General features: G+C 38.5%; 2 protein-coding genes across 5 annotated transcripts; one reads left to right on the forward strand and one right to left on the reverse strand.

The window, feature by feature from the left end:
* Positions 1–1439: 1439 nt before the first annotated feature.
* Positions 1440–8052, reverse strand: LOC117791784 (glutamate receptor ionotropic, kainate 2). 4 transcript variants are annotated; one of them, XM_034631663.1, is made up of 14 exons: positions 7974–8052; positions 7756–7916; positions 6886–7049; positions 6218–6824; positions 5888–6045; positions 5102–5323; positions 4827–5033; positions 3844–3928; positions 3456–3732; positions 3198–3399; positions 2920–3142; positions 2750–2865; positions 2475–2624; positions 1440–1746 (listed from the first exon to the last, which is right to left on the reverse strand). In XM_034631663.1, the coding sequence occupies exons 2-14, from the start codon at positions 7907–7909 to the stop codon at positions 1531–1533; spliced, it is 2781 nt and encodes a 926-aa protein (XP_034487554.1). In that variant the 5' UTR covers positions 7910–7916; positions 7974–8052; the 3' UTR covers positions 1440–1530. The 4 variants fall into 4 exon arrangements, with proteins under 4 accessions (XP_034487554.1, XP_034487555.1, XP_034487556.1 ...); XM_034631664.1 differs by having other exon boundaries at positions 7977–8049; XM_034631665.1 differs by lacking the exon at positions 2475–2624 and adding an exon at positions 2157–2303 and having other exon boundaries at positions 7756–8051.
* Positions 8053–14018: 5966 nt separating this feature from the next.
* Positions 14019–17340, forward strand: LOC117791930 (BTB/POZ domain-containing protein KCTD12). Its single transcript, XM_034631866.1, has one exon. The coding sequence runs from the start codon at positions 14361–14363 to the stop codon at positions 15051–15053; it is 693 nt and encodes a 230-aa protein (XP_034487757.1). The 5' UTR covers positions 14019–14360; the 3' UTR covers positions 15054–17340.
* The last annotated feature ends 601 nt before the right edge of the window (positions 17341–17941 follow it).

Below are 17941 nucleotides of genomic sequence, written 5' to 3' on the forward strand. Positions count from 1 at the left end.
CTTAATTCTGTTTTCCACATCATTTCCTCGAATATCTATTATTTTTCACCACAATTTATATGAAATTAAAGCTCAATGAAACTATGAAATATAATTAAGAGACTTGAATGTGCTCGTAATACCAAAACAACAGCAACAATTTGAATACTATAATATTGACACCCACCCACCGAACATGGGCCTGCTGCTGAGTACTCTGTTCTACACTGACCAACAAATTGCTACCAATTTACTACGAAACAACACTAAAAGTTCAAAGACTTTAAATTGAACAAACACTCCTTCTAAATTCTATTTATGAATGCACAATTTAAATGTCAAAATAAATTTTTTAATGGCAAATTTCAACTTCAATTAGTGCAAATTAAATTGAGTCTATAATTATAATTTATACACTACTTAATCAAATGCAATTGTTGGTTTGACACTTCGAATCATACACACCTACAAACACACCCACAAAATTAATACGTGTATGACCATGCCCAAAACCATAATAATCAAATTTCAATAGATCGACCCCATGGGGAATGTGATGATGCAGCATATTGAAAATATGATTACTGAATTAACGTGGCAATATGTTGCATGCTTCAAAACAAAATATAAATAACAGAAAAATATAAAAAATTTAATTATATGCTGTGGTATATAAAAATTATTTAAATCTATTTTGTTGTTGTGCAAAGTACACGTAGTAAGGGGTTTGGCAATTAAATAAATTAATTAAAAAAAGAATGTTAATCAAAAGAATAACTATAACTATTAGTATTATTTGTACGCCTCACTAACCCTATGCATGTCCTTGTATGAGTATATGCTTAGTAGTTAGTCTATACATCAATGGATCTATACAAATATACTTACATATAAAGAATAGCATAAATAAGTACATAAATGGTACTTGTATACAATCTATACATATTTACATACACATCAGAAGCTTACATACATTACGTACATAAAATAAAAAAATACATACAAGGGGTATTCAAAATACATACATGCATATGTTAATAACAAATACATAGACCTACTATATATACGAAACATTTCGTACAATTTTACCTTTTCAATATCTAAGTGTCTACCAGAAATGGAAACTGGATATACAAAGAATAAAACCAAATAAACAACCAAAGATATTGTGCATCTAATTACACCATATATATATATATGTATGTATGTGTTGATACTGCAATATTATGAAAACTTATTAAATATATTGGTATTCAAAAGAATACAAAAAGTTTTGGCTTTCGACTTTTTATTTAAAAGTACTGGTATTTCCAAGAATACCATTTCATAATCAAACATTCAGTTAAATACATAGCGCCATCTATCTGTGATACTTTATTGCAGAAAAGCTTGCACTGTGAACTTATTATGAAAGTTGTACTTGCAACGTGGGTTTCCATACCAAATAAGGGCAAAGCTTAAAGCTCAATAAAAAGCTTCACAAAAAGATTTATTAGTCGAGAAAACAAACAATAATGCAACTTCCTAAAGTGTACTAAAATTCGATAACGTCTACTTCTTGCCACGTTTTTCCTTGACCACTTCCACATCGGCAACAGATTGGTCCTCTGGGAGAGAGTCTACAGAGAGGGAAGATCCTTTCGACTTGGAGCTGCCCGTTGAGTGGGAACTGCTGCCAGAGTTCTTCGGATACTTAACAGCCTTCGTATTCCCCGAGCATTGTATAATAAATCGCAGCTCGTCCAGCAGTTCATCCTTGAAGTTGACCTAGACATAATTGAGACTCCGTAAGAGTTGACATCAAAATTTGGTAAGCATGGAGCATGCATAAAATGTTATAAATTGCCATGCAAAGCAAATGCGACAACTATGCAACTCGATTTATTAAATACTTAAAAGGACAATCTCAAAAGTATAGCATAAGTTTAGTTTTCAATTAGAACATGAACTTGGGGAACTTGATGAACCTGATGAATTTAGTTAGCTCGTAGCTTCGTTTGATTTAACCCCATAAGTCGTTTTGTGGGATTTGATTATTTAAGTTACAATTGACCTTTTGCAAGGCCATTTTTAGTCACGACACAGACTTTTTTCCCTGGATCTGGGTAGATGTTAATATTCTTATAGAATATTATATTTATATTTATAGAGAGTGTTTACTTCACATTGTTGGTTACCTTGTTTTCGCGAGCGGTCCATAAGATGCTGATGAGGCAGTTAATCAGCCCATAAACGCTGGCAAAGCAGCTGCCCACGAACATGACCAGATAGACGCCGCCCAAATTGGCAAAGCCCAATGAGGAGGCATCCGAGTCGGGCTCCTCCTGTGCTCATAGGTGCGGAAATGATGATGAACATAACGAGGAGTTGGTTTTGTGCCTGATTTGTATGTGTGTCTGGGATACAGGCCAACTACTTAAGCGAACGCGGTGACGGACTCGGATTCGGATACGGATTCGAAAGCAGAAATATTTGTGTGTAAAATTGGCTTGTACCTTGTTGTCATTGCTGCGGTCCTTGACGCCCAGTAGCATTTCCAGCAGGGAAACGAATATGCCGAAGAAGGCGCCCACACCCAGGACGAGGTAAACGCCACCCAGATTGCTTATCTCGAGAGCCAAGGCACCAGCTTCATCGCCTCCATCCTATGCACACACGCACACACACACACACACACACACACACACACACACATACCCAGACACAGACACGTTCAGACACCCGCAACGGATATCAAAGCTTTTTTTTGTATATATTTATGAAAACTTACCGAACAGGCGCCACCACCACGCTTCTCCTTCCACCACTTGGTCTTCATTTTGGTAAGGACACCCTGTTCCTGTAGCTCGAGTATGGCCTGGCTAAGGACATCTCGATAGGGCCAGTCTGGAAAACAGACGATGAATACACACAGTCAATACTTTTACTGGAGTGACCTACTCTTTCGCATAGCAATGCCGTAGCCCTTCTCGTCCAGCAATGCACCCACTTGGGTCAAGGTGCAGCGTCGTTCTGTGATGTACTCGATGGTTGTGGACTCCATGAGGAAGGCATAGTTGCTGTTCTCGACACGATCGACGCCCTCTTGGTTGGAGTTGGTCATGAACTCGGGATTGTCCTTCATGAACTCGTACATTTTTTGATACGTAGGATATTTGGCGTCCTAAAATTGCAGGACGAATGTCAGCATCAGTTAAAATATAAAAATGACAACTCACTTTGAAGAAGGTAAAGGTGCTGCCACCTATTTTGGCGCCATAGTTGACGCCGCCCTTGTTCTTTGATAAATCATCAGCATCATTAATGGGTGTAACCAGTGATTCGACTGTAAGAAAGGCGGCCAGATTTGCCGTATAAGACGAGACCAAAATCAGTGTGAAGAACCACCAAGAGGCGGCCACGGCTCGCGTTGAAAATGCCCTGAAATCAGCCATAAATAATAAATCTGTAATCGAAAATCATCGTATGAAACTCACTTGGGTGCCAGCTCGGAGCCTTGTTGCAGCAGGGCGCCAATGGAGAACCAAAGACAATTGGCAAAGCTAAACTGATTCTCCAGTTCGGTGGGCTCCTCAATACAGGGATACGGATTATCCCACTCTGCCGGCGACAATCGTCCCAGGACAAACATGCTGATGGACACGCCCATATAGCCAAGTCCGAGCCAAAGCCATACCTCGCCGGAGAACGGTGACATAAACGAGAAAAGCTTGGGAGGCTCCTTCATCGGCTTACGAAACAATATGGCGATTCCTGGAAAAATTCCAAAAAATGTCAATGGAAAATGCCAAGTCACGCGTGCTAATGTGCCATGTGAAAACATACACATGCACACATGTATAGTTTAAAAGAGCATATGCTCACCCAGATTCATAAAGGGAATGGTGAAGTCCACGCCGCTCTCACGTTCCGATGTCATGGTCAAATCGGTTATGCCCATGTCAGCACGCTAATTAATAATGTTGAGTACATTTTTCAACAATGTGCAAAATACAAATATGTACATACACTTATTTTCATATTTATATATGCAAATTGAAATGCATACTCAAATATTGCGCATACGCAATTATAAATTATTCAATATAATCTTTATTTAACCATGGCATGCCGTAATACAAAACAATGTGTGCAAATGACGAACATAAATGATTTATAATCCCCAAATATGCAGTTGATGCTTGGAAATTCAATTGAATTCAATATTCTAAATATATATGCATTTTCATTTTCATTTTAAATGTACTCTCTCCTTCATATGCTGTTTTAATTGAAAATAGTTTGACTGTTTTAAACAAATTTAAGTAAAAAACATAAATTGAACACTGGGAATAATGCCGGAAATTATACCCTAATGAATCGTAACAGAAATAAATTATTTTTCAAACACCAGAACCTTTGTATTGATACGAAATTGGATCGAATCATGTATATTATTTATCATTCAAAATTATTTAATCGAAACAATTTGAAGGTCAGATCTCGATTATCATAAAAAACTTTAGAGTTGTAAGCTAGTTTAATTTTCCTCAGCCTATTTGTGTATCTGGATGTTTTGCTAATTTGAGAATTCTTTATCAACATTTTGCCTTCATTAATTATTTGTCTATAGACGCTAAATAACAATAATTACAAATTACGCCAGAGAAGCGAAGAATGAAAGGAAAAATGGACGTCACTTGACAAAAAATGGGCGTGGCTGCGAAACAATTATGTTAATGATGATGTTCATGATGATAATGTGCAATGCTTATACACCAGGGATAAGTAGAAGCTCATTGATATAAATGGCCGCTGGGCGAGTTCGATTGGATTTATAGCTATTCCCCAGACGTGCAGTAACTTACATTGTCTATTATCTCGCGTAGCATGCCATTCCATTCACCGGTTTTGGGATCCAGTCCGCCGTATTTATTGTCCGGCTGCAGATAGAAGGTGTAGCTGAAGCCGAGTTTCTTGGACAGCTCATCAATCAATTCAATGCCAAAGCCCTCGAACTGAGCGTTGCCCTCCTGCTTCTCGGCGGTCTCCTTCAACATGCCGTAGGGTTCGCTCTGGCGGAACAGGAAATAGAAATTATCGATAACGGGCAACAGATGTGGCAACAGATACTCGGACGCACAATGGCAGTGACAACGACAAAGCTCTTGTTCATCAGCGAACGCATATCCGGCTCGAGTGTGTGCGGCGGAGCGGGACGATTCATTTCGAAGCCGCCCTCGGTGCTCCACTGGCCAATTTGCAGCATCCCCGACACGCTCAGCTCGATGACCTCCAGTTGGAAATCAGTGCGCAATCCCTCGTAGTCAAACCGAATGGCGCCCGTGAGGCCGTTGAGCGTCAACTGTGGGTCATGTTCATGTTTTATGAGCCATTTGCATGACATACACTTAGAAAAAAATGTTCTAAAATCAAAACTAAGAATACTAGTCTAAAAAATGAGAACAAAATATTTTTAAATTAAGAAAACACAGATTGAGTTTATGAACATTTCAAATAAGACCAAGTTCTTATTTTAAGAATAAAAGTTCTTGAAATTTAAATCAAAAAATAAAAAGATTAAAAAAAATAATTTTTTAATTTTTACTCTGTTTTGGTTATTTTATAAATGTAATTTTAAATTGTTATGAGTGGGATTCGAACCGGCGCCTACTGCATCACCATTGAATAGATCTCTCTCTCTAACCAGAGCGCCACGGGGCCATATTATACTTTCCTAACAATTTAAGATCTTTATTCTTGCATCAAGAACTTTGAATTTTTAGATTAATATTCTTAGTATAAGTAATATGGTCTTAAAACGTTCATATTTTAAGAACAAAATATGTAATGGTAATGTACTTGATTTTAGAAGTTGGTCTTTTTTTCAGTGTACTCTCGCTCTCTTTCGCATCACTCTCTTACTCACCGACTTCATGTAGTTGACAATCGAGTAGCCCTTGTCCCAGGCGCTGTTGTCGCCACAGCTCAGCTGCATGGGCCGGAAGTTAACATGTTTGTAGGTCTCGGCCAGCAGCTGAATGCCATCGTAGATCAAGGCCATGCTGTTGGTCAGAGGACACGACACTGCCAAGGCATGGATGAACGAGGGGATAAAGAATATAGGATAAAGAGTGTATAGCCATTTGCATATATCATTTTTGCCACAGATTCAATTATGCAAATCCGTGCTGGATTTGCATAAATTGCCAGCACGTGAAATTGAAATAGCTATGAGTATGAAATGGTGATTGGTTACCATTCTGAAATGGCTCCTCGCTCTCGTACAATGCCTTGGCCACCTCCTGCACCTGCTCGCTGTCCGGGGAGACGAAGCGCATTCCCGTTATGTTGGCGTCCGCATGCTGATATGGCTCCAGATCCATGGTATGCCAATCAAGGTTGCCAATGATGTAGCGATAGTCACTGGTCAGGAGTCCCACCTGTTGTGCCTGCTTAAAGAACTCGGGCAGCGTCTCCATCGATCCGACAACCACAAATGAATCATCATCCGAGTTGCGTATGCGTCTCAGCACATTGCGATAGTTGCCATTGAGATCGAGGTCATAGCGACGCAGGGTTATAGTCGGACCCATCGGCCCATACATCTGCAGCAGCTCATTCACTGTCACCAGATACTCCCCCGACTCATAAATAATGGTGAATTTCTCCCAGCCCAGTGCACTGACCAGATCCTTGAGTGCCACGCCCAATTGCGTCGGATGCGGATGCAGATTGATGGTGGGCAGTTGTGTACTAAAGTCCCATCGTGTGTCCAGAAACGGCAACTCCTTGGCATCGCATATGCTCAGGGCATGTCGGGCTGCCAGATTCGTACTTGGTCCAAACACGGCCACCAAATTTTGCTAACAAAATCACAGCTTATGACCAAGGCCAGACACAAACATGGAAGGGATTTCGACCTACTCGCAGCATCTTGCACAGTTTTTTGGAAGTCTCGAAGGCATTATTCGGTTCAATCGCCACAGCCACTCCATGCAGTTTCAGCTCCTCGTTCTCCTCGTTTGCCTTGTCAATGGCCAAGTGAAAGATTTTCTCAACATCCGGATTAGTATTTTCATAGATGAGGCCTGCGATACAATATGACTATAAAATACCTTGTAAATAGATTGCATATGTGAATTAAATATATGTATACATTTATCCCACAAAAAAGTCTCTACACGAGGTAATGGTCTAGTGACGTAAGCAATTTCAAGCCCCAATAAAAAATTGCTTTAAAATATACAAAATTTAAAAACAATTTTAAATATATCGGTTTAGGGTAGAATTGAGGTTCTTGAAACCGAGCCTTCTGCTTAATTTTGGCAAACTGACTTCAGCGATTCCAAATGCTTTACCTAATGGTTACTCACATTATTTTAAAGTAAGTTTTTTACCCATTGGCTTTTTACTGCGGAGTATAAAGAGCATTTCAGTTGCTACGAAAAAACTATTCATAGTTTTTCTGTTCTGTTTTTTGTGCTCTGCTATTGTTTTGATATGCAAATTCTGTTTACGTATTCACAGTCCACAGAGAAGCGCACAAATCCGACCAATTCGCCGCTGTTCATGTTTTCTTTTTGTGGGCCATGCGATTTGGTGGGGCATAAAAATACATGCCACGCATCTACAGGCATCCACACACACACACACAGACACTCACAAACAGAGACAGCATGGTAAATGTGAGGCACATTTGCATGGCGCAACTGAAATTTCCATTACGTAACCATTTCCATTTCCAAGTACAACAATAAATTCACTTTAATATTATTTCCCATGCACTGAACTCACCCACATTGGTTCTCTCCGTTCGACAGCTGTCTATCAGATTGGCAAAGACGCACAGCGAAATCAACGAAATCGACGAAATTGACGAAATGGCCCAGTGGGATCCCCTGACTGTGCCCCATCTCGTTGCCGCATCCCTGATGATTTGCCGTGGCATCCAACTGCTGCAACGAATCAAATGCAATTACTAATTAATTCTGGAATTGCGCTCAAGCACACACAACAATTATTGCGATTTAATTGCAAAGTTTTTGCGCAATTTGCAATTTTTACGGCCGTGCTAATTTTATAGTCTTTCTCTGTGCTTCTTTGAATGTCTACGACGAATGTGAATGCAAATGGCGAATAACGAATACCGAATCGCTCTCTATGAATTTGTTTCTGCATGCAGCTACTGTGGCAAGTTGCAATTAAATTCGCCGCAAAGACATTCGCTTGAGATCAAAAATAAGATTTATTTGCTAATAAAACAAAATTATTTGGTTGAGATTTTTCGAAAGTGAGGGGATTGCAATAAATACAATTTCAAAGTCTAAAGACTTGTATGAGCATTAATTCAGATTAATGCCATTTCAAATGAAATTATTAAATATAAAGTTTACTTTAATAATTACCAAGATTTCTAGTTTCAGCTCTTTCGAAAATCGTTATATAGTGCAATATTAATATCTCACATCTACAAAATGTCATCATTTAATTGTCAAAATTTCTAAAAAAAAATTTAAATTTGATGATTTATTTCTAATAAGTTTCAGTATCCTTGAAAATCGTTAAAGAGTTTATTTCTCTTAAGAACTCTACGAATATTATATAATTCAGTATAAATAATATCTCATGTTCAAACGAATTTCGTCATGTTCATTCTAAAAGATTTAAGATTTTGAAACATTTAAGTACAATTGCGTCTCTAAGTACGATTAGCTAAGAGGGATTTTGAGATTTCCCAACATGAAAATTGTTGTGCAACTTTGATAAACTTGAACAAAGCGCTGCAAATGAAGTGTATCATTAGTTTAGTTCAAGCAAAGTTTGTTCTAGAGGGGATAAGACATGTTGATGCTTAAGCTTTCAGATTTAACTTGAAATTAAATTAATTATCTAAGCTTTGACCAATTTATTGCAGCTGTTGGGAAATCAAATGCTTAATCTTTTAAATTGAGCTTCCTTTTAGCTAAGCTTCCCAGCATCAAGAAACGAGGCGGATGCCAAAATATAAATATGCTCCGAATTTTTTAGAGCTTTCAGTTCGTGTGTTGCAAACTATTCATAGAGTTGGCAAGTGTTTATTGCATTCCGCCTGCCTACTGTGAATAATGGACATCAACTTTGTAAGCTTTGAATAATCCACTTAAAATGTATAAAGCAGAAGCGAAAAAAGAGTGAGAAGAGTGAGGAAGAGTGAGTCTCTTATATTTTATAACGAATGCCGCATACATGCACACATTGTAAGTATACCAAGAAGCACTTTCGGGAATGTCCTTCGCAGCATGCAACATCTCTGCCAAACTGTTGCTGTCAGCGCTAAATAAAATCAGCTTCAACGATAACACACGCAGACAAACAGACTGTCTCTTTCTCTCTCTCTCTCTCTCTCTTTTTCACTCACTTCTTTTCAGATAAATTCTGAAATACCTCCGTCTCTTCAGCTCGCCTGGCTGCATACTTATGCATCTTTTATTTACATGCCAGCATGCAGCAGCCCAGGCAGCAGCGCCATTAAATCTATTGCCATGCATTGCCCCTCATCGTCTCCCTCCGGCCTGCTCCCCCTGCTCTGCATGCTCCTGCGGCGCCTGCATAGTGTTAAATTGCCCAGCAGCCTGTCGCACATTTGCATTCCTCGCGTGAGCAACGGCGCGTGCAGGCTGTCAGAATACGAGTATCTTGAGGATACACACCAATGTTGCACATAGTTACATCTATGTGTTTGTGTTTGTGTGTGTGTGTGTGTTTGGTCGAGCATGCTTCAGGCTATAGCATATTGCCACACATGGCAAAAGTGCTTGGCGCATATCCTTGAGTCGCCTGTTGTCCAACTTGTGGCAATTATCCAACGTCCATGTTGCATGTCCACTGGTTTGGGCCAAAGCTAATAGCTAACACAAAGGACAGCTATCAACATGTACATCAATAACCCACTGTTATGTCTGTCTCGGTGTTTGTGTGCTAATCGCTGGTTCCTGCTCTTCCATCTCACTTGAAACTCATCCAACGATTCCCTGTAATTTCTGCAACATTAGTTGTGTCAATATTTGTGGACAGATACATTTGTATCTCTATCTGTATTTGTCTGTGTGGGTGAAACTGTCATTTGGTGGTATTGTTGACTTTCTTTGATGTGGCACTGTGTTGTTGACAAACTGCTTGGCGGTTTTGGCATTGCCATTTGATTTTCCATTGGCATTGGCCAAAATCGTTCGAATTCGCACTTCAACATTTGATTGACAACCTTAAACCTTGAAATTTCAAATTCCAATTACACCATTGACATCAGTTCGACTTCAATTTGTTTGGCCAATCATGGGCGAAATTTCGTTTTGCAATTCCATTGGATATTTGCGCAACGGTGCGAATGAGTAATGTGGCTGAGAAAAAATTCACACTGGCCAACGATAAACAACAGCTATCATTGGAATGATGAAAATTTAATACTCTAACAAGGTGATTTGGGCTATCAATATAATGTTGGTTATAATTCGCAATATATATATATACAAGCCATTGTTATTCAATTAAAATTAATTTTATAGCAGATGTATTTTACATTAATGGCAGGACTAATAATAAATGGTAATTTTGTGAAACATGTTAAATACAATAATTTAATTTTAATTGTGACAACTGTTAATTTTATTAAAATAAATTCAGTAATTTCTTTGAAGTACAGATTGAAACTTAACCAATTAAAATTACTAAAATCTTTAAGTTAAATGATAAAGTTAAATATTATTTCTATGAAAGTTATAAGCTATAGTCAAAACTTATTTATAAAAGAAACGTCTGAGACGTTAAAATATTAAAATTTCACAGCCTGGCAAAATGGTTATACCCTTAGTTAGGGTATATCAGCAGTAGCAATCAATGTTGAATCAATAATGCAGTCAATCTTCTATTTATGTGTTGTGTCAGTAACTAGGAAAAACATTGAATGCCACTTCAAGTAATTAAATTTTCGTTCATTATCCTTGAAAAATAATTAAAGTACTTGTGTGGGTGTGCGTGTGTGAAACGTTGTCTAATTGCACGTAAACTGCTTTAAGCTCATCCCTCGCAAATTGGCGGATGAAGAAGCCAATGCTCGAAAGGTAAACAAACAAATCTGATGTAGCACGTGAGCTGCTTTTAGCCACTTTTTGGCTACACTTGGTACTGGCACTTTGGCGCGTTGTCAAAACAAAGTTCTACATGCACAAACACACAGGCAAACACACACACACAAACACACACACATACAGTGGCTAAAGCAAAATCAATTTCCAGGCCAACAGAAAGCATCCTAGTAGGACGATTGCGCAACGACTTTACTTCGAAGGGGGCTGCAAGGGGAGGGGAAGGTGGAAGGACAAACACACACACACAGACCACAGGCAACGCATAAGAGCATTGAAGCAGCGCAGTCCAAATACTTAAATTTCCTCTCTCTCATCTTACTCTCACTCTCTCTCTCTCTCCCTCTCTCCTTTTTGCTACCTCTCTCGCTTTCCCTCATTCGCTTAAATGCACAAAAACGTGCCGCGTAATGGCGCGTAAATTGTTGCTGCCATTTAAATGTGCGCCCAAAAACCGCAAATTCGACGCCACGCAGACTTAAAGGCAGAGTTGCAGAGCGAGAGAGAGTTAGCGGGGATAGAGGTAGTATGGCTCAGAGTGGAGGATAGGGGAGTGAGCCTAAGAGACGTCTGATAAGCGACAACATTGCTAACGGCAACTGCACGTGGAAGTGAGGCAGCCACAAGCAGAGGCAGAAGCAGAAGCCACAGCAGCAGGAAACGGAAATGAAGCGAGTCAGCAAGCTGGCAAACAAGTCAGACAACAAATGAATACCACACACACACCCACACACATATACAGAGCGAAAAAGTCGAGCATTTTGATCTTATTTGCATTTTACAATATTTTCAGTAACAAATTTAAGGCGCAATAAAACTGTACCAGTCTAATCAAAAAAAAAAAAAAAAACAAATTTCAAGGATTTTGGGATTTTCTATTTTTAAAACTACTTTGAAACACCTGACGCTTCCAAATTTAATTATCTAAACCATAAGCGTGGGTTTTAAAAGCTTTTTATTAGTGTGCAAGTAAGTGAAGACTGACTACAGAAATTATCCTGTTGAATATATTCCCAATTTCTCTGTACCCATCGAAGTGCCCCTTAAAGCAAACAACAAACAAACAAGAAGAATTAAATACCTTGATCTAAGATTTTTTAGCTTGTTCTGTGAGTATTTGTAAAAATCCGAGTCAAATCTGAGTTCCGAACATATCTATGCATATATAGAATTTTCGAACTTGTTTCTATTGAATTTATATTTTACTTGATTCAAGATTCTTTGCTCTTATATTAATATTGTTCTAAGATTTTTTAACTTGTTCTGTGAGTATTTGTAAAAAACCGAGTCGAACTTGAGTTCCGAGCATATCTATGCATATATAGAATTTTCGTACTTGTTTCTATTGAATTTATATTTTACTTGATTCAAGACTCTTTGTTCTTATGTTAATATTGTTCTATGATTATTAAACTTGTTCTGCGAGTATTTGCTGTAAAAAACCGAGTCGAACCTGAGCTCCGAACATAAATATGTATATAACGAATTTTTGTACTTATTTCTATTGAATTTATATTTTACTTGATTCTTTGTTCTTATATTAACAATGTTAGTACAAACAATATAATGCTAATTTTCGCTGCTTCCTACTTTTATCAAGTACAATTTTGATGTATCGAAATCACTTAATTCGAGTTTATTCGAACTTTTGTTTAGCACAAAATTTTTCTCTCTGTGCACGAAGTCACACACACATACAGCTAAAGGGGTTTGGGTGGGTTGAACGCACTACAACAGTGACTGTGCCACAGTGACACATCCTCCACTTTCAGCACTTGGGCAAATGGATTCTCTACTCGCAAGTTTTCACTTCAATTAGAACAGTGCGTATGTGTGATTACCAAGCGTGTGTGTGTGTGTGTTTGTGTTTAAATCCCCCTCTTTGTATGTGAGTGTGTGTGTGTGTGTGTGTGTGTGAGGTTCAACGCACAAACGCAGTTATTATGTCAAAAGCATTAACAAGCTTTGCCCGCGTGGATGCTGCAAGCAAAGGCAGCACAAGTTGTTGTTGTTGCTGCTGCTGTTGCTGATGTTGCTGCTGTTGTTGTTGTACTTGTTGTTCTTGCTAATTTGTTGTAGCTTTTTATGCTGGCCAGCTGAGGCTAATATGGCGCCACTGAAGGTGTTGTAGTTGTGAACGGTGCTAGAGAAATGTTCAGTGTCTGTCAACAGGCACATGAATTGTTAACTTGGCCAGCTTCAGCTGTTGCTGCTGCTGCTGCTGCTGCCACAGGTAAGTGTAAACGTCCAACCAGCCGAAAGCTGTCCACATGGCCCCGTCCAGTTGGCAGTCAGCCAACGTGTGGAGCAGCCCGTTGTGGCATTGGGATTTGGGTTGGGGTTGAGGTTGAGGTTGAGGTTTGGGTTGATGTGAATGTGGATGTTGGTGGCCAACCAGTTGCGTTTAGTCGTGCGAGGCACGTTTGTTGTCTCGGGGCCATGGTCAGGAATGGGCTAAATGGGCGAAAAGTCAGTGCCAAGGTGTCGAATTGTCAGCGCCTATTGGCCCCGAAAATGTTGTGTTGCCCCACAGCAACCCCCATTTAGCTAACAGTGACTGGCATTGATAAGAATGTGATAAGAATTGGCAATGCCATGCTGTACCACAGTGCGTATGTGTAACAATTGAGACAAAACAGAGACCGCGATGTGGCAGTCAAAATGCTCCTAATGCCAATGACTGAAATATTGATAAACATTGAAAAATTTAACCACTTGTTAAACAAAATATTATTCAATAACAAAACAAATGCAGCGTGTGCGCAACACTTGCGCCTCTCTCTCTCTCTCACTCTCTCTCTCTCTCTCTCTCTCTCTCTCTCTCTCTCTTAGTCACTCTCTCTTCGAGTTTCTAGCTTGCTCTCTGACAAAAGTTTCTACAACGCATACACACATATTTTTTTCGAGTACACCAACGAGCATCATGGCCAAAACAGGAGACCAAAGGAGGCCAGTTCGACACGAGAGTTCAGCGAGTGCGGACGGGCAAAGCGGACAAAAAAACGTTCGAAGGTGCAGATAACAAACACGATTCACAACAACCACAACAACAACAACAACATTTGGCTAATCTCTGTGTGCAAAAGCCAAGTCAAGTCAATCAAGCAAGTCTTGTGAGGAAAGCCACGTGAAAAGCCTAAGGCTAAGAGTGCGTCTTCCATATGTGCCACAAGTTAGCGACTGAACTGTAAACTGTAAACTGTAATCGCAGTAATTAGTGAACAAGTGGAAAGAGCTGAGCCATTGAAAGCGTATCACAGAAAGCGTATATTTGTTAAGATGCCGGAAATTGTGGAGCTCAATGTTGGCGGTGTCCACTATACGACGACATTGAATACTCTGCTGCAGGACAAGACGACGCTGCTGCATGAGTTGTTCGCTGGTCCGGAGGGTCGTGATACTCTGGCCAAGGACAGCAAAGGCCGTTATTTTCTGGACCGTGATGGTGTCCTTTTCCGCTACATATTGGACTATCTAAGGGACAAGGCCCTTCAGCTGCCCGAGGGCTTCCGCGAGAGGCAGCGACTGCAGCGTGAGGCGGAGCACTTTAAGCTGACGGCGATGCTGGACTGTATTAAGGGGGACAGGGATGCCCGACCTCCTGGCTGCATCACCATTGGCTATCGGGGCAGCTTTCAGTTCGGCAAGGATGGCCTGGCCGATGTCAAGTTCCGCAAGCTGTCGCGGATTCTCGTTTGCGGTCGGGTGGCCCAGTGTCGTGAGGTGTTTGGCGATACGTTGAACGAGTCCCGGGATCCGGATCATGGTGGCCCAGATCGCTATACGTCGCGCTTCTTCCTCAAGCATTGCTTCATCGAGCAGGCCTTTGACAACCTGCATGATCATGGATATCGCATGGCTGGCAGTTGTGGTTCCGGCACGGCAGGATCTGCTGCAGAGCCCAAGCCGGGCGTGGACACGGAGGAGAATCGCTGGAATCATTACAATGAGTTTGTTTTCATTCGGGATTAAAGAAACGCCATAGCTGCGGTTCCCAATATTCTTATGTTTGTGATAACAACTGAAAAATATCATATAGAGATATGAATACTCTTCCTAACAAACTCAATGGAATACTGGCAAATGGATTGAAAACCTGTTTAGCTAACATCGATATGCAATAGATCAAGAAACTTTCCCTAAAGAATCTTAGGAAAATTCCAATTCCAACATTTACCATTATGATAATCTTAACCACAAAATCTCACATGATTTAAGCCCACCTTTATAAGTATTCCAATGGGAACATTTTAAGCGTACAATTTAACTAACAGTCCCAATGAGAAAATGCAGTTTATTTAACCAAAGAGATGCCCGTTTATTTACCTCTTCAACAACAATATATTGTATCTTATTGGACTATATACTAGCTGATAAACAATCCGCAGATCGATATTTGAAATTGTTATTGAAATGGAAATGGAAATGAAGTTTGATGCCGAAATAAGAAATCACTTTTCAAATATGAACAAATTTAGTAATAAACTTATAAACAATATATAGAAGTAGGAAAGCTGTAAGCTATCACATTGAACTATTTAAATACGGGTCACTTCTTGAGCAAATAGAAAGAATCTCAGTCAAAATACAAGTATTTTCCCTATAACTCTCCCCCAGGTAAAAATACAAGTATATGAACAATTCTCATGCTTTGTAGGATACTTTAAAGAAATGCTAACAAAATGGTATTTAAATGGAATATTTAATGTAATTATTACTAGCCAATCCGATTACAAATAGTCGTTACTCAAACAGATAATGTCAAATCTCCCTCTCATAGTACAACAACAATGCAGTGCAGATAAATAAATACAAGAAAAATGATAAATATAAGAAATAAAAATATATATATTATACTTAGAACAATGTGGAAACATCTGGCACCTAAGGGAAGCCCATGAATGTTTCCCATAAACGCAGCCAATAAAAAAAGCAAACATACAAAATTTAGTTTATACACACACACACACTCACACCACAACACAATCACACACCCAAAAGCAGAATCAATATGAACAAATGCGAATGTTTTGCTTTTTCCTTTTCAGTATCAAACAAAAGCGCCGAGAGTAGGAAAACTGTCAACAAAATGTCGAGCAAATAATGCTGTCAACGAGCATATCTATCTGTAACTGTGAAACTAAACTAAATTATGTCATGATAAATATCCCATCAAAGCAGAAACTCTGCAAAATGATGGACAGATAAATACGTAAAGAAATTGTGTGAAGAAGCGCGAATATAAAAAGCGTATCTTTTGATTTGACTCTGACAACAGAGAAAACATTCAAATAATTCTTAGAACCCTTGCAGAATATATTTCACATAGTCAAGAAAAAGTTAGCGAATCGAACTAATTAGCTGAATCAATATAGTCAAGCCCAGCTATATCTTTTAGCTTTATAGATATATGTGCTAGATTTTATTTGAGCAAAGAAAAGTGTCAAATCAGCATTAGCAACCACATTCTACTGCACTAACAACAATCTGCAAGGGTATTCAGGCTATTTATTCAATTTATTAATTTTTTTTCGAATCTTGTTAAGAGTGTTTTGAAATATTTCTAAACATTTACCCCAATTTAAATGTCAAACAAATCGAAAATTGCCAAAGTATTAATAAATACATAAAGAACTTCCATTAAAATTACACAAATCATACCAAAAATTTGCTGAACTCTATAATAAACAAAAAAAAAATTTCATAGGCTAAAAGAAGGCCTACATAAAACTCAATCAATGTATCGACTTTAAAGCATATATCATTGGATCAGGATGCATAAAGATGAATTTGGCTTGGCTAAAGCTAAGGACATTTAATTTGTGTATTGTTTATGGCTTTTTCATTGACACAAAAACATAAAACATAAATAAATACGAGTATTTACATTAATATGTATAAATGTCTGTGTGTCATGCGATCAAAAGCAAAATAAACGAAATGAAATGAAACGATAATTGTATAATACGAAAGTCACATGCATGTTCACATGTGTGTGTATGATGTATGTATATTAAATAGCAGAATTTTTGGGAATTTAGTATCGAGAATAGCAGGCCCCACTATATAGTTTATGTTGAGGAAATCTAGCCCGTATTCGTATACATATATACTTATATACAAATATGAATAAATATAAATATATTTAAACCAAATGTCGATATTGAAGTATCTATAAATGTTTAGAATTACTCGTAATAAATGCAGCACAAGCAAATAAACATTATTCAATAAATGATTTATGAATAAAGGAAAAAGATTACACAAATTTTAGTTTTTATTCAATCAAACCGAGTAAACCCATTACAATGTAGATGAAGTGCAACAAATGGAATGTATATAAAAATACGACGGAACAAACTACAAATAATAAACTTATGGGTATGAAGCGAAAGTTTGTGAATGGTCAACGGGTACTCGTTGCAGCTCGTATGTCAAAGTTTTGCAACAGGTGATGGGAACAGTTTCACTTGAAGCCCAAAATGGGCTTTATTGGAAAACTTTTAAATGTTCTCCAGCCAGAACTACAGCAAGGCCGAGTAAGTCAACACAAAAAAGAGATGGCTGTAGTTAAAAAGAGAACGCAGTTTGTACTCATTAAGTTGAGTGAATGTTTAAGTGAACCGTTCAACGTTCAACATTATCAGCTTCTAATTAGATATTTATGACATTTCATTTCATTTAATTTATTTATTCATTGAATTGTCGCAGTATCTTTTACATACATACTCTGACGTTGATTGAGGAAATGAAATTTATAAACTGTGCTGGAAGAAAGAAGGAAAGGAAGACGCATTGCGTGGCTCTCATTAAAATTGACTGAATAACATTGTTTAAAGAGGACCAAAATACATTAATAA

Source organism: Drosophila innubila, assembly GCF_004354385.1.
Source record: "Drosophila innubila isolate TH190305 chromosome 3R unlocalized genomic scaffold, UK_Dinn_1.0 2_E_3R, whole genome shotgun sequence".
Lineage (NCBI taxonomy): Eukaryota > Metazoa > Arthropoda > Insecta > Diptera > Drosophilidae > Drosophila > Drosophila innubila.

Bases quoted from the DNA above. Each gene is read 5' to 3' on its own strand.
- LOC117791930 (XM_034631866.1), top strand. From the start codon at position 14,361: ATGCCGGAAATTGTGGAGCTCAATGTTGGCGGTGTCCACTATACGACG.
- LOC117791784 (XM_034631663.1), bottom strand. From the start codon at position 7,909: ATGCCACGGCAAATCATCAGGGATGCGGCAACGAGATGGGGCACAGTC. The intron at 6,046-6,217 runs GTAACCAATCAC...ATGCCTTGGCAG, and splicing joins CGAGGAGCCATTTCAGAATG to TGTCGTGTCCTCTGACCAAC. The intron at 1,747-2,474 runs GTACAAGCCAAT...AATTATGTCTAG, and splicing joins ACCGCAGCAATGACAACAAG to GTCAACTTCAAGGATGAACT.